An 18,481-nucleotide genomic window follows, 5' to 3' on the forward strand; every position below is an offset into this window, starting at 1 on the left:
GGACAAGGACACAATCTTGCTAATTAGCATGAGCAAAACTATTGTGCTCAGTGAGAATCAAGGAAAATAGCTTCATCTATAGTCATGCCCCTTTGGCATGATGGGAAATATACTACTCAAAAGAAGTTAAAGAACATCCAAATTTGTCATGTGACTATAGTTAATCTGTCATGCGATAGTCATTTGAAAAATATGTGTTCTTTTGAGTAGTATATATAATATATACTGAGTTTGGGAAAGATGTTAACTGTTGCTCTAGTTACATAAAATAGATGAATAAATCGTTGTTTCACATCATGTTCATGTTAAAGGCCATTAACCAGTTGTATCAATACCTTATGGCAGTGACAGACCTGTGTGGCTCTCCCAGCCCATAACACATCAATTTGTGTGGTATTAAATTACTCTGTTAGTATCATAAAACAGTGTGTTAGTACCGGCTGGCAATGAACTGCCCCATGTACACCTGTCCTTTGAAAAGAATCAATACCTCTAACTTGATGATGTCTCTATGTATTGGTCAGCTGGGAAACAGAATTGGAATCTAGGTTTTGTTTGTTTGTTGTTTAATGCTACACTCAGCAATATTCCAGCTATAGGACGGCAGTCTGAAAATAATCGAGTCTGGACCAGACAATCCAGGGATTGACATCATGAGCATCAATCCACGGGATCAATTGGGATACGATGATATGCATCAACCAAGTCAGCGAGCACGACCACCTGATCACATTAGTTGCCTCTTACGACAAGCATAGTCGCCTTTTACAGCAACATATGCTTGCTGAAGACCTATTCTACCCTGGATCTTCACAGGTCTACTGAAAGAAAAAACAACAACCCCAAAACAACAACAACAAAAACACACAAAAAACACAAAAAATCCAAATGACCCCATAGGCAAGTGAAGCATGCTGATAAGCCAGATATATTAACAATATATACTACTCCAAAGAAATTAAAGAACATTTGATTCTTTCATATTACTACAGTTAATCAGGCGTGACAGATTAACTATGGTAATACGGGTTGAGTGTTCTTGAATTTCTTTTTAATAGTATACATGAAACATTTTAGTAGGGGGATTAGGCACATAAACACTAGCAATCCAACGTCTAGTTTAAGTTGTTCAAACTCTACTTTGTTTACTGTATACTATGCAATCAGTGCCCGAGACCTCTCAATATTAGAAAAAGGGGTTCGCTTATTTGAATGCAATTTTGGTTAAAAAACAGATAGAAAGATAATAAAATTCATGGTTTGGCAAACGCAGAAAATGATCTGTCCATATTTTACCCCTTAGATATGTCTCTTACAAATAATATACTATGTGCTTGCCTAGCAAATACTGCTGTGGGTTACATTGAATACGGGATCTGCTAACTCAGTTTACAATGTAAACCAGTCAAACAAGTAATAATAACACGGAGACAAGGACTCTCAGGTTCCCACAAGACAATTACCCACAATACAACAGCTAAACCTTGACTGACGCACAAGCAACACCCCATGGAACACAGACCCCTTTTCAACTAAAAACATCATACATTAGACATACATTAGAAACAACATTTAACAAGTATTTGTCACAGAGTGACGAAATATCCCCCGCCTGTACACCATAGTACCAAATATGAAGACAATCCAGCGATTAGTTCTTGAGATATTGTGGCAACACCGTTTTCCAACTCCAAAAACAGATTTGCCTGCTGTGACCTTGAAAATGGGGTCAAGGTCACCAAATCTGACAGGTGTATGCGGTGTCTGTATATACACTATAGTTCCAAATATGAAGACAATCCAGCGATTAGTTCTTGAGATATCGCGGCAACACTGTTTTCTAACTCCAAAAGCAGATTTGCCTGCTGTGACCTTGAAAATGGGATCAAGGTCACCAAAACCGACTGGTGTCTGCGGAGTCTGTATATACACCATAGTTCCAAATATGAAGACAATCCAGCGTTTAGTTCTTGAGATATCGCGGCAACACCGTTTTCCAACTCTAAAAGCAGATTTGTCTGCTGTGACCTTGAAAATGGGATCAAGGTCACCAAAACCGACTGGTGTCTGCGGAGTCTGTATATACACCATAGTTCCAAATATGAAGACAATCCAGTGTTTAGTTCTTGAGATATCGCGGCAACACCGTTTTCCAACTCCAAAAGCAGATATGCCTGCTGTGACCTTGAAAATGGGGTCAAGGTCACCAAAACCGACTGGTGTCTGCGGAGTCTGTATATACACCATAGTTCCAAATATGAAGACATTCCAGAGATTAGTTCTTGAGATATTGCGGCAACACCGTTTTCCAACTCCAAAAGCAGATATGCCTGCTGTGACCTTGAAAATGGGGTCAAGGTTACCAAAACCGACTGGTGTCTGCGGAGTCTGTATATACACCATAGTTCCAAATATGAAGACAATCCAGTGTTTAGTTCTTGAGATATCGCGGCAACAAACAGGTGGGACGTACAGACGGACGGACGGACGTACGGACGGACGTACGGACGTACGGACGGACGTACGGACGGTCGTGAATACTATATCCCCCGCTTCGCGCTTTCGCGCGGCGGGGGATAAAAAAAACCACTATGAGGCAACTCTATGTAGAGTGAGTGAGTAAGTATGGTTTTACGCCACTTTTAACAATACTCCAACAATATCCTGGCGGGGTCACCAAAAATGGGTTTCACACATTATATCTATGTGGGAAATGAAAATCATGTCTTCTAGGGCTGGGACGGGTAACTCGGGTACCCGGGTCAGGTGGGTCCAGAGTAGGACCCGGGAACCCACAGGACTAACCAGACCCGTGGTTAGTTATGTGATATATAGTTTAATGACAAAAATTATCTAGAACTCTATGGTTACACTACAAGTCACTAATGTTCACATTTGTTTCTGATTATGCACCCACTCCTTCTGACTTTTCATATGGTTGAATAAAGCTATGACTTAAGTCAACTTCAGTGTATGCATGACCAGATTGTTTAATACATGTATCTAAATATGTTTTGCAAGTGCTAGCTGTGTTAAAAATAAACTCCCAATCAGACATTTTGTATCTCTTGAGACCTACAGTGGGTACCCTGGTAGGGTCGGGTAATAGGGGGGTGGGTACCCGGGTAGTAAATTTGGACTCGTCCCAGCCCTAATGTCTTCAGCATAACAAGCAAACGCTTGAACCACCAGGCTAAAATATCACTAACGTCATCAGACATAATCAACCATTGTCCTGATATCCCAACATTTGCCACAGGTGAAGGAACCAGCATAATCCATCACACATGCGGAACTTAAGTCATTGGCCCCAGGTAGACATCAGATGGCGTAACCCAGAGTTGTACAAGGCCTTAACACCTAGGGTCACTGTGACTCCAGAACAAATATATGGAAGGTTTCTTCAAACAGCGGAACATCATGATATCACAGCACATGAGTCATGATTTAGTCTTTGTTCTTTTAATCATAGTTTTTGTTATTTGATGTTTTGATCTTGATACTTCATTTGAAGTTGACTGGGTTTTTTCTCAATGCTTTATTTAATGTGTGATGTTTTGATCATGACATTTTTTTTATTCATAATTTGATGCTTTGTTCACCATACTTTATTTGATATTTGAAAGATTGACCATATTTTTAATCATTTTCTATCATGATGAACCAAGTCATGACTAATACCTTATTAGATGTTTTGATCATACTTAATTTGATATTTTGATCACTTTATGTGAGGTTTTGGTCACACATTATTTGATGTTTTGATCATACTTTATTTGATATTGGAAAGTTTGATCATACTTTCAATCATTTTCTTTCATGATCAGGAGTTATAACAGCAACTGAGTCATGATTTATACTTAATTTGATGTTTGGATCACTTAATTTGATGTTTTGATCACACTCAATTTGATGTTTTGATGGAACTTAATTTGATATTTTGATCACACTTTATTTGATGTTTTGATCACTTTATTTAACCCTTTTGCCCCAACTGCCCGATTTATCGGGCAGCATAAACCGTGTCCCAGTACCCGGCTGCCCGAAAAATCGGGCGGCTACTGTCCAAGCTCCCCACACGACCGTGTTTACAAAATCGCTCTTTCTACTTCCTTTCTCGTGTGTAATCTTGTTCTGAATATGGAAACGAGATCTTTTTGGCGCGAAAATCGCGGATATGTCACCTGTTTTCGCGACAGGTATTTTTCTCGCTTGAATCGTAATTCTAGCGTAATGGTGGCCAACTACGATTCGGATAGCGATCAGATGACTAACAACGACTCTATCGGGAATAATAATGTGTTTGATTTGAATAATTTACGCAAAAGAGGAGAGGGAATTTTGCGAATATTTTGGTGAAGATTTTGACGGTTTTGACGAGGTGTCCCCCCCCCCCCCCCCCCCCGGCAACTTTCAAGAATGGGAGTGGTGAGTGAAGTATTGTGCTATTGTTTTTTTCCAACTATTTTACAATGATTCTGTGTTTGAACAGATTATCAGTGCGACGAATGAGAATGCGGCCTACAGGTGAACGAGCGATCACAACAACAACAACTCTTTCTATTTTTTTTAAATTTAATTTTCTGATCGCAATCCGAATTGTAGTTTGCCGGTTTGTCGTATGTCCTTATATTTCGATCAATTTGAATAAAATTTATTTCCATATTCATGTTTGTTTTCTTGTTTTTTACATCTTAATTTAAATTTTAGTAACTGTAATAATTATTTATTTATTAATTGATGTAATAAAGTACTGATTTAATTTATTATGCAATTGTAAATAGCAGTGTATTGTAAATATGTTATCACAACTTGTATATTTGCAGAACTTGAATTTACAATCTTTCCCTCCTTTCAGATCAATCTGTGATATCTTCTCTGTGATGTCATTCTTAGAGTAGCTGTGGTTCAATGTTCAGGTAATGTGATAAATTACTATTTAAAAACTTAAAAACTTAAAAACTTAATTTTTGTTTCAAATCCTGAAAAAGAACAAAATAAATCAAATATTTGTGTTTTTACCTGTGTTAACGAGTTTACCTGCGTTAACAAGTTTACCTGTGTTAACGAGTTTACCTAAGAGGCTGTAAGTGTATCATAAGTAATATGTGATATCAGTATACATGGTATAGAAAACAAAGTCAGTACCAAGAGTTGTAAACTTGTTTATTTGTTTACAGATGTGCATGAAGAGAATTTACCTGTAACACCTGGGATTACCTGTGCCGTCCAAGATGACAAGACCACTGTGTTATGTTTACCTTGTATCTGTGATTTATTTTTGTGATTTTTAATACAATTTGAGCCAAAATTCATTGTCTGTTTTCATTTTTTCAGTGTTTTCAAGTTTTATTTCACTTGTAAACACCTGTAATTAGAAAATAACAAAGGTTAGAGACAATAACAACAAAGAATATTACAGTATACTTAATCCTCTTTACAATGGTATATGAAAAATGTATATTAAAAGCAAGTTTCTGGTAGAAAAAGTGCATAAAAAATGATAGCGTGATTTTCCAATAATACTGCCAGGGAGTGTCAGGGACTGCAGGGTTTCAAGGGACATAACTCTGGGGCAGCCAGGGATGAAAGAGTTAATGTTTTGATCACACTTAATTTGATGTTTGGATCACTTTATTTGATGTTTTCTTCACACTTAATTTGATATTTTGATCACACTTTATTTGATGTTTTGATCACACTTAATTTGATGTTTTGATCACACTTAATTTGATATTTTGATCACTTTATTTGATGTTGTGATCACACTTAATTTGATATTTTGATCACTTTATTTGACGTTTTGATCACACGTTGTTTGCATGTTTTGATCACACTTTATTTGATGTTTTGATCACACTTAATTTGATGTTTTGATCACATTTTATTTGATATTTTGATCACACTTTATTTGATGTTTTGATCACACTTAATTTGATGTTTTGATCACTTTATTTGATGTTTTGATCACACTTTATCTGATGTTTTGATCACACTTTATTTGATGTTTTGATCAACTTTATTTGATGTTTTCAACAAGAATGCCTGCTTAACTGCACTGTAGACAATTGACCTTAGCCTCCACTTAAACAGGGAACCATATACAAATTGACATACCAGATAAAACTGTTGGATTGTTTGCTTGTGAGTGTCATTTAGATATCACAGTGTCAGGTATGTAGGGCAAATCCTGGGGACCACTGGTGATAGCTGCACACTGACCTCAATCTTTGACTAAGCTTGACCGAAACATCTTTCAAGCAGGGCCCAATCCCAGAGGAGGTATATACCAAGTTTTGCATCAAAAGGTTTGGAGAAAGTCTAACCACAAGCTGTTGTGTATTTCTATCCCATGACATTTTACCTTTTCAATACATCTGCTAAAAGAATTCCCCAGTGCCAACTGGAGGATGTCCATGAAAGAAGAATATCTAGTGTCAATAATCTTTGTGTTGTCATTAGATCACCTGCAGTGGCAGTCAAATTCCAAGAAAAGCAGACAATACTAAGTCATATTCAAAGAGTTACGTTTTTTTCTGAGAGAAAGACTATTTCTAGGTTTTTCAGAATTGTTTGTTAAAGATATATACACCAGCTTGCTGTAACAACAACATCATCATCATCATCATCATCATCATCATGACAGTCTAGTGACAAGTGCATGTGGTACTGACTAACCTCAGGCCCTTCCCTAGCAGCCCAACACATCTGAACCGTTTGTTGTTTAACGCCACACTCAGCAATACTCAAGCTATATGACGGCGGTCTGTAAATAATAGTGTCTGGACCAGACAATCCAGTGATTAATGCCAATCCACCAATTTCGGATACCATGACATGCATTAACCAAGTCAGCGAGTCTGATCAGCACTTCCATTTGTCGCCTCTCACGACAAGCATGGGTTCTAACCCGGATCTTCACGGGTCCGTTCAACTAGAGAATAATTCACATATAACCCAGTGAAAAGAAGAAACAAGTAAGACCAGGAGTGAGTGAGTGAGTGAGTGAGTGAGTGAGTGAGTGAGTGAGTGAGTGAGTGAGTGAGTGAATTTGGTTTAACGCCGCTTTTAGCAATATCCCATCAATATCACGGCGTGGGACATCAGAAATGAGCTTCAAACATAGTGCCCATGTCGGGAATCAAACCCACGTTTTCAGTGGACAAGCAAACGCTTTAACCACTAGGTTACCTGACCACCCCTTTTAAGACCAGGAGGATACACATGCAATATCTAGAGTCAGCTATACACTTTATTTGTTTACTTTTATGTTGTTGCCATTTATCAAGTATAACTGAACAAATAGATAACACAGCAACTTAATGTACACGATACATGAGGGCTCCCACCATCAGTTATCAGCCTCGTCTGAACACCTGATCGTTAGGTTTGAGCAGGTTCCCAGCTTGCTGTCAATAAGGGGGAAAAACTGGGTCATGATCACTGATAATATAGTGGTCAAATGTGAAGATGAAAACAAGTCACTTTACACATTCACAAGATGTGAATCGAGTGTTCTATTCAATCAGGTATTTTGAGACAGGGCGAAGACATGGCCACACCGTGCACACACGTACATAAGTACACAGGGGAAGGCTAGGGTTGTGTTCTGGTTGAAAACACATTGATTTATCTATTTACTGTTTACATTGACATTCAGATTCAAATTCACGTGTTTACGCTAGCTGAAATGACTCGCTAGCACATACACACTGATAGGCTCCAGACCAGACGGCCATATTGAAAAGAAATGGAGAGTCATGTTGGGTTTTTCTCAGGAGTTTTCGGACTCATGCCTCTAGGCAATTTGAAACATTGTTTATTTCACACGTTTCAGTCTGCAATTTTATTCCCTTGCCAACTGAAGCTAAGTACGTGTATCAAGGAAAGCTCTACTGCTTCAGATGGGACTTATCATAAATATTACTTGTTTGGAAACCCTGGAAGTTGACGTCACAGACAGATAGGCGTCTCCCAAGTTGTATTTAAGCTAGCCTGACCATCATCCATCATGGCTGGTGTCATGTCCCTCCCTTATCATGCTAATGCTTGTCCAGTTTTCTGTGACCCTCAAAATGTTGTCAAGTTGCCAAAATATGTTTTTATCACACAGGAGTCATCAGAAGATGTCAAGTCACTACCCCTACTGTAGTTCTCAAGAGATAGGTACAAAATGTCCAATTGGGAACAGTTTGACCATAGCCCTTCAGATACACGTATAAAACAATCTGGTCATGCATGTACACTGAAGTTGACTGAAGTTTTATCTTTATTTAAACATGTAAAAGTCAGAATGAATGGGTGCATAGTCAGAAAGAAATGCGAACATAAGTGACTTGTAGTGTAACCATATAACACTAGATCATTTTTGTCATTAAACAAAATATCACGTTATGAACCACGGGTCCGGTTAGTCCTGTGAGTACCCGGTACATGCTCAGTACCCACCAGAACCGAGGACCCGAGTTACCCGTCCCAGCCCTATAACATACCATGATGCATGTCCAAAAACACTATTCAACAATGCTTTCAAAAGTCAGTAGTGTGAGAAAATATTTCCTATTCCTCTTCATTGAATAAATGTCCCTGTGAATAGGAAACTGAGCCATAAATACTGTTTCATACCATACATGGTCACATGTCTCAGTTATTTACACATGCAGAGTAGCTTGTTGTGGCTAGGAAAACTGTGAAAGTCTGGAACACCATGCAGTCCACTGGTAGCGGAACCCCACAACGAGACTCACACTGTGAACAGCAGGGAGTTATCTACCCCTGCTGAGAGAGGCTGATAAGACTGCAACAATGTCAGTAAAAATTCTCAAATTGGAAGCAAAAATGTCCTAGATCATGTATATAGAATTATAGCATATATCTTCCTTTGTGAAGTTGACATATATTTCCCTGATAACAGAACAATAACGAGGAAGAGGTATTATTGTATTGAATGCAATGTTAAAAAACCCTCTCTGAAGGTATCATAAATAGTTTTGGGGATATTTGTATGAAGTTGAGTGCTCAGTCTTCACTATGACATATATTCCCCCAAAATATTCACAATCCATAATATTTCTTGTTCAGTATATAAAACTTAAAAAATCAAATTTTGCACAAAATAATTAGCTTTTCCCTCATTTGCCTTCAGACATGTCAGAGGGCACTTAGTTTGGAATCCTAGATAAATAATCAACCATGAAAAGATTATCACCACATACAGGATATTTTTCACACACTGTTTTTCACAATGTCTGTCAGTGCTTTTATTGTGGTTAAGTAATTTTTGAAAATCCCACGGACGATGAAGTATTTAGATCTTAAAAAGCATTCTACATCAATCTGACTGGTTGGATGAAAGGTCGCTCTGACATGACCTGTAATGGGATGTCCTAAGATCGCTGTTTAGCGATAGCGGGAACTAGGATCTGATTTTAATGAGATTGCATTCTACACCTGTTTTATATTCATTCTTTTCATCAAGAAGGGTTAATGCACTTGCCCACTACAGTACCATGTTTACCTGAATACTAACTTCAATCCCGGATATGTTTGCTGCAGTAGTTAAACTTGTCTCATGTTAAATCTACTCTAACCTATTCACTGCATTGTTAGTTTAACCCGATCGTAGGCAAAGTCTTTTGTTAGTGACATGTATGTTTGCATTTGGCTGAATAAATGAAATCTTATAAAAAATTAACTGTCATTTTATTTATGGTTACGGAATTTGTCAAAAACAAAATTAAAACCTCGCCTAAGACACGCAAGAAGCGTTGTGATTTGGTCCTGATCAGTCTTCTTGTAGTTGCACAGTTGTACACCCATACTATAACACTGAGGTTTTATCGTGTAACATTGTGTGCATAACACATGTACTCATGTGACTGAGTGAGTCCAAGATTATTGCACTTATATAGAAACGTGCATGCACATGTGTATGTGCGTGCGTGCGTGCGTGCGTGCGTGTCGTGCGTGAGTAAATTCAACAATCCATGAAGATCCAGGTACAATAGGTCTTCAGGAGCCCATTGTGGCCATAAAAGGCGACTATGCTTGTCATAAGAGAAGACTAACGGGATTGGGTGGTCAGGCTCGCTGACTTGGTTGATGCATGTCATTGTATTCCAATTACGTGGATCGATGCTCAGGATGTCAATCACTGGAATGTCTGGTCCAGATTTGATTATTTACAGACCGCCGTCATATAGATGGAATATTGCTGAGTGCATCATTAAACAACAAACAAACAAATACAAGTATTAAGTATTCACTGGCTCAAAACATTATCTAAAGCACTGTTGTATGTCAGGATACCCTTCCCTCCAACCCCCTCAATGTCTAACACTATCCTGTTAGTGTAGGTTCTGTGCCCAGAAACTCATTATTAGTCAGTAAATAAAATTATATACCCCCTTTATGTAAGTAGAGAATATATTATAGGGGGTATATATCATTATTTACTGACCAATGACAAGTACCTGTGGTTCTGAGTATCTTTGACCTATCACTGACCTATTTATAGTCGTAGATCATGTGGCTACCCAATAACAACCTGACACAAAATTGATGTATAAAGTCTGAGCTAGACATTTTATTTTTGAATCTCAGCATCCTTCTGTAGCATCCTTTCGTGACATCCTGCTAGAGCTTCCTTGTTGGATACTGATGAATGAGCTTCTCCCACTATGTAGACAGCAATGATGGTGTAACAAGACCTTATACATGGATCATGGTTAAAGCTAACAATATATATACCGTATATGACCATAGTTAAGCCGATCTCATAGTTAAGCTGAGGTATTAACTTGGTCCTTGAAATATGTATCAAAATGTTATGTGCAGTAGATAAGCCGGACACCCAACTTAAAACCACATCTCGTCATGATCTGTCATCGGAAATAGAATATCAACAAGTCCGTATTGAATTACGCAAGTTAATCCTGTCATTACACTATTGGTAATAAAAAGTGTTTATTGTATATCTGGACTCATGTTTGTAATCTACTTAATTTATTTTATTAATTTTAATCAAAGTTTAATTAAACAATATTTAGATTAATTTCGGTTTCCATCCGCTACTTACAACTTCTGTTTGCCCAGTTCCATAAGGTCCACTTTACCACCTCACCATTATTTACAGTAACAACAACCATATTACCGCTATTGACACCATGAAATGAACCTTAGTTGACAGAAATTGAACACATATATCATAACTGCCATACTTTGACTCATTAAAAGTAATATTTGTTGTAGTTTGACAATTAAATGTCAACATATAGTTTCTGCGATGGAAATAGCGAGATCACGCGAAACCTCAATGCTGATTTGTCAAATTGTTCCAAGCCAAAATATTATCCGACAAAACACAAAAGTGCTACCACATAACCCTGGTAATGGTTATCATTTTTTGGGAAAAGATCAAATATCATCTTTAGAATCTTTCAAATTATTTGAATCATGGAAATATATATATATATATTGTTAAATAATGTATTGAATGATGAAATACTATATTTATCTGCAACTGTAAAATCAATATCTCACTTGAGTAAAATAATACTTCATGTCTGAACTACTTTCAGTCTGCCAAAGTGACACCTTGGCTTTCCAAGTAAGATCAATAACATCTCCAAGAAACTATGTGACACACGTAGATCATTGGTCTTTTCTTGTCACACAGTTGTATTCTTTGTACTTAATTTTGAAAAGAAATATGAAGATCCTGTAATTAAAGTAGTTATCAAATCTTAGAGTACAGTACACTATGCCATTTTATTTCAACTTCGACAGATCATGAGATGATATAAACATGTAGTTTGTCCTGATTGATGCACCATAATTTATTTCTGTGATCCATTCGTACGCCCAGGACGCACATTTCTGCATCTTGTAAAACCCGCTCACTGGATGAAATATTTCTTAGAAAAGAAAATGGAAATATCCTCCAGAACATTATATAAATTTACAGTATTTGTTTCATTTTTTTTTTTTAAAACCAAAAAAAAAAAAAAAATACCAACAAGACTGTTACCACATGCAGATCATTAAGATAGGGGTTTGAAACATGGATACTTTAATCTTAAGCTAGTGAACACTGAAGCAAGTTAGTTTATGGTGTGGTAATTGTTTTTTTGTCCATCCAGCAACTTTTGACTTCTCTGAAACAACTGAAGGAATGAACTGTGGCTCTGAACATGAACTAATATTTCAGTGTTTAAACCAAATAAAACAAAAGTCAAATAGCACCTTACAGAAAACACATGACCCAGAGAGCTGTAACTTTGACAGAGAATGTTACCATGGTTACCAGAATGACATTCTGCCATAATATTTGAAACTGACATTAACAAATGATTAAGCTGAAAAGCATTCAAATGCAAAAATATCCTTCTCAAAGCCACCAGTCACATTGAAACAAAGATGTTATAGAGTGACTTTATGAATTTCAAAGTTGAAATAGACATCATCTGCAAGGAGATTATCTAGACCTGCCCAGAGATATACGCCGCACTCAGCAATATTCCATCTATATGACTGCGGTCTGTAAATAATCAAGTCAGGACCAGACAATCCAGTGATTGACGTCATGAGCATTGATCCATGCAATTGGGATACGATGACATGCATCAACCAAGTCAGTGAGCCTGACCAACCGATCCTGTTAGTCGCCTCTTACGACAAGTATAGTCATTTTTATGGCAAGCATGGGTTGCTGAAGACCTATTCTACCCCAGATCTTCACGGGTAGCTCGAGCTTGAAACAGACTAGTGCCCTAAGTCACAGACTGGCATCACTGTCAGTAGATTTCAGTGTACTTATGTGGACTGTTGTCAGCTGAGCTTACTTAGACTGAAAGAAATTCTGTAATAGACTGGGACTACAGACTAGTGTCTAAAAAAGCAAACACAGTCCCTGGGGATAATAAAAAGTTTATTTTTGCACAATTGTGTTTATATTTGTCCTTCTTGATGTTCAAGACAAAATATCAAAACTTCAAAACATCAAGCTGAGAAATTCTAGATTTTACAAGAGATATCACAAGGAAGAAAGAGTCTAATGGCTACACTTAAAGATAATGGCAATATCCAAATTCTTGATGTGGTCAAAGAATTTCATGATATCATTACTAACATGAAAAGCTAAGATCAAATTTCACACGAACGGTTATGTTGATAGATGTGTTAATGTTCACACAGCTGCAGGTATGATAATAACACCCGACAGTTATTGCCAAACTGCCATAAAGATCTTCTGCTATTTACGGTCCATAGGATTGCTCATTTTTTTATTAAACGTGTTACACTGCCATTTGACATGTTACTTGCTCTTTCAGTTTTCTATTGAGTATGTTACCATGGATATGACATTCTTCTTAAATTTTTCTATAAATGCTGTTTCCGGTGACTTGAGTCTGTTGTAGATATCCCAAGAGTGTCATATGTTGCACATGAGTCCAAGTTGCAAGAGAAATCTAGCATTTTGTGCATTATCCACTGCAGTAGACTTCATGATGTGATAATATAAGTTGTTGTAGGATCACGAGGGGTACATGGGGTTTTATGCGTCCCTCGTTACATGGGGTTTTATGAGTCCCTCGTTAGGTTTTATACCAATCGAGGATCACGAGGGGTACATGGGGTTTTATGCGTCCCTCGTTAGGTTTTATACCAATCGAGGATCACGAGGGGTACATGGGGTTTTATGCGTCCCTCGTTAGGTTTTATACCACTGGGGGATCACGAGTGGTACATGGGGTTTTATGCGTCCCTCGTTAGGTTTTATACCACTCGAGGATCATGAGGGATACATGGGGTTTTATGCGTCCCTCGTTAGGTTTTATACCACTCGAGGATCACAAAGGGTACATGGGGTTTTATGAGTGCCTCGTTAGGTTTTATACCACTCGAGGATCACAAGGGGTACATGGGGTTTTATGAGTCCCTCGTTAGGTTTTATACCACTCGAGGATCACGAGGGATACATGGGGTTTTATGAGTCCCTCGTTAGGTTTTATACCACTCGAGGATCACGAGGGGTACATGGGGTTTTATGCGTCCCTCGTTAGGTTTTATACCACTCGAGGATCACGAGGGGTACATGGGGTTTTATGCGTCCCTAGTTAGGTTTTATACCACTCGAGGATCACGAGGGGTACATGGGGTTTTATGAGTCCCTCATTAGGTTTTATACCACTCGAGGATCACGAGGGGTACATGGGGTTTTATGAGTCTTTCATTAGGTTTTATACCACTGGGGGATCACGAGTGGTACATGGGGTTTTATGCGTCCCTCGTTAGGTTTTATACCACTCGAGGATCACGAGGGGAACATGGGGTTTTATGAGTCCCTCATTAGGTTTTATACCACTCGAGGATCACGAGGGGTACATGGGGTTTTATGCGTCCCTCGTTAGGTTTTATACCACTCGAGGATCACGAGGGGTACATGGGGTTTTATGAGTCCCTAGTTAGGTTTTATACCACTCGAGGATCACGAAGGGTACATGGGGTTTTATGAGTCCCTAGTTAGGTTTTATACCACTCGAGGATCACGAGGGGTACATGGGTTTTTTTGAGTCCCTAGTTAGGTTTTATACCACTGGGGGATCACGAAGGGTACATGGGGTTTTATGCGTCCCTCGATAGGTTTTATACCACTCGAGGCCACAAACCTAGAAACATAATCGGGGCAAACCATGATTCGATCCCATCTGATGTGTCTGGCTTGCTATTTCTGAGCCTCAGACCATGGGCCACCCATGCCCCGAATTCCGGAAATAAAATCCTTCGGAATCAACAGATTCGAGTGATTTCTCTGACTTATGCCATGTTACGGTTTATATACAATTTCTCTACAATTTTGTATAATGACCTATAGTTGCATCAGTTTTACTAATTTAAAATGCACTTTCAGAATATCCTGTCAATTCCTGGCATCATTGATTCCGGAATCAAGTGCAAGAAGATAAGTGCAACGCCAACATATTAATGATTTAACATGTATTTCCTGAAACCAATTTCCATGGCAAAGCCTGTAACGATGTAAAATTAGTGGTAAGCTAACACCATGAACACCATTGATCATATTTATACACACTTTACAATCTGAGTAAATACTGTGAGTGACAGTCCTACATGGACTAATCTATCATTTAGTCAACCAAGCTCTGGTGAACTGTTTAAACACAGAAATATATATTGCTCAATCCCACTTCTTCAGAACTCTTCACTAAATCTAGGTATGCTATTAGCAAGCAGAATTCAGTCATAAATACCGATTAGAGACAGTGAAAAAATGTTTGTTTGTTTGTTCTATAACACTGCACTCAGCAATATTCCATATGATGGCAGTCTGTAAATAATCGAGTCTGGGCCAGACAATCCTGTGATTGATATCATGAGCATCAATCCACGCAATTGGGTGAGTGAGTGAGTTGGGCTTATCACCGCTTTTGACAGTATTCCAGTTATATCACGGCGTTTCATCTTAATGTTGGATGAAAACCTGAAGTGATGCAGGTCTCAGAGGTTTACCACTTCGGTGAAACCCACGAAACAATGGGAGCAAACCGGGATTCGAACCCACAATCATAGGTTTCTGGCGTGTCCAAGGGACACAACTCTGCACAGGGAATCGCGGCGCATTACATTACTGAGTCACCCTACCATCGAATATAAACAATGGGAAAGATTGAAAACTGTGCCAAGCTAAACAACTTAGTTTTGTCTCTGTCTAGGATGACTTTTACTAGTGAGTAGTATTTATGCCGCTTCTAGCAGGTTTCTGGTATGCCCAGGGGACGCAACTCTGCACAGCGAATCGCAGCACCTTAGACGACTGGGCCACCCATGTGTAGGTCGCTATGCACAGGAGTACAGTACTCCCTAACTATTTGCCACCCATAGTTGTCAGAATATCTTGGAGCTTATAGACTTTATTCGGTTAATACTTTGAATACTAAATCCCCATTAAATTTACTTTCATCAAATAGCAATCTTTAAGAAATGTCTGAGTGACTAAATGTCACTCCAGTTTTCTGGTTTATTGCTGATGACTGGACAACACACTGTAAAGGGTGTTAATAATAATGTAACATCCTTATCAATTTCAGTTCCCCAATGAACATCCTATCTGCTTCTGACTTAATTACTAGCCTCTTGCAGTTACCATATTCGACGTAATAAGCACCTAGGGCGCTCTCAAAATTAGAAATAGGAGGCTTTTATAAGAATATTATTTTGGTGAAAAAAACAGAGTTGAAAGATAAATTTCGTGGTCTATGCTGACAGCCTGAAATGTTTATATACGACATATATATTTTTCCAGAATTTAATTGCCTATAATTAAGGGTGCATATAAAACACGAGTGCGTTTTATACATGAATAAATAAGTCTTGTGTACATTGATCAATCCGAAGGGGTGCTAATTGGGATTGTTCATTAGCCAATATATTAGCAAATATTGCCATGGGTGCTTATTTGATTGGGGCGCTTATTACGTCGAATACAGTAACCTGGTTATCAACCCGTTTCGTCTAATTTTTTAAAACAGGTAAACAGTAGCTATTAGATAACCCAGGTATAGTCAGGGATGACAAACAGATTATATGGGCCTGTGACTACACGGATTACACTGAGCCATGGAGAAACCATTCATGTATGGTTAGACAACCCAGACATAGTGAAGCTCTAAAAATGAGACGACCCAGGTTGTTATCTGAACCTGTGCATCGTTACATCTCTAAGTAATAAACTTTGTTTCTCAGCACTTGTCCAAATACAATGCAAGAATATTGACTTACCGTATTCGACATAATAAGCGCCCAGGGCACTCTCAAAATTAGAAATAGGGGCTCTTATTAGAATATTATTTTGGTGAAAAACAACAGAGTTGAAAGATTGTACATTTCGTGGTTTGAGCGGGGCACTTATTACGTCAAATACGATAACACTAAAACTTAGAATTTTTAAACTTGCCAGATAGATACCCATAGCCTAAGATGAGCCAAGTTGTTCTGCTGGGATTACAAGTGGCTTAATATCCCTATAACTGTTAACTTATGAGTCAAATTATCAGTCAACACCAATTCTTCCTGAAGCAAACGTTTGAAACAGTAATATGCACTACATAGATCTAAAATTGATGGCATAACCTTATATTATTCATTTAAATTAACAACTAATATTCATAACAATTTTCATTTCTGCAACATGCTTAATCATGTTAATATTGTATACATAATGAAATTACTTGGTTTACGAATATTAACTATCCATATCTTATTTGCAAGTTGACAGTGTGTTATTTATGAATGTGATCTGTATATGCCTGATAGGTGACGTATAGTGAAGTTATCGTTATCAATCATATTCATAATGTGGGAGATATAGACCTACTATTGACATTGGTCGACTTACCTTCGCCATTCAAGGGAATACTCCGTGACAAACAGTTGATGACATTCCGCCATTTTTCTGCAAGTTTGAGATTGTCATCGAAGGAAGAAAACTTCTTCACCTCAAAGATGACTGGCACTCTCTTCCGCGTAGATTTGGAGCTGAACACTTTTTGTTTGAACGGGTAGGAGAAAATAGTGATGAAGGCCGATGCACAACCAAGCGATCTTTGGCACCGGCAGCCGATTACATCGCTCAAATGAACGACTTTTACTTCACTTGCACCTTCTTTGTCTGTTAGAAGGCTGTAGAAAATCCCCGTGCGACTCAGTGAGACTTTGTACACATTTCGTTTCTTTGGGTAAAGTCCGAACTCGCTTGACAGCAGTACTTCGCCGCGTATCGTCGCCATTTTCATTACTGAAGCATGTTCGGTCATGTGACATGTTATTCTTGTCACGTGATTTCTTGACCTTCAGGGTTCACGCAGGCGATACGACGTTTTTTAATCAGAGGCTGATGATGATGGGAAGATAATAGCATATCTGATCAAGGTTGTGATAATCTACAAAACTAAAGTATATATCTTTTGAATACACAATGCCATTTAGAAAGTGGTCAAATGTAACAAATGTCGAACCGCACGGGACTCAACCCCAAAAAAGTACGAGAATCTGTACTTTACTAAGAAAGTGTTATCCCAAATATGACATTTGTTATATGTTATATATATCTTTTATTCGACCATACGTTTGTCAGTTACACGCTGTTTCACTGATTTCCATGGCACCAGGAGACCCATCGAAGACAAATGAATTTGATTTTAATATATATTATATTCGTATTCATGTCATATTATGTTTACGATAAGAGTGTCTAAATTCCGGTATTTCACGTCACAATAAGATTCGTCCGGATGGCGGAAACAATACACTGTTGTCTCGTGACGTAATATGACCCTAGGGTAATTATGATTTTTATAAACCCCGATATGTTTGCCCTTGTATGAGAGTAATATATGTCACACTAGAAATGACGCCAGAGCTGAAGATTGTTGACGTCATTCGACAAATTGTGGTTCGGCTG

At 38.1% G+C, this 18,481-nt stretch overlaps 1 protein-coding gene across 1 annotated transcript in view; it reads right to left on the reverse strand.

Annotated features, from left to right (window-relative positions):
- The window catches only part of LOC139469370 (sphingosine kinase 1-like), a 30,084-nt gene extending 12,271 nt beyond the window's left edge, over window positions 1–17,813 (reverse strand). Inside the window, exon 1 of the mRNA XM_071251523.1 lies at window positions 17,417–17,813. Within this exon, the coding sequence (XP_071107624.1) occupies window positions 17,417–17,813 (397 nt within the window). The remainder of the gene's footprint in view (window positions 1–17,416) is intronic.
- Between the last annotated feature and the right edge of the window lie 668 nt (window positions 17,814–18,481).

Source organism: Haliotis cracherodii, unplaced genomic scaffold (assembly GCF_022045235.1).
Source record: "Haliotis cracherodii isolate W230 unplaced genomic scaffold, xgHalCrac1.p SCAF_2, whole genome shotgun sequence".
Lineage (NCBI taxonomy): Eukaryota > Metazoa > Mollusca > Gastropoda > Lepetellida > Haliotidae > Haliotis > Haliotis cracherodii.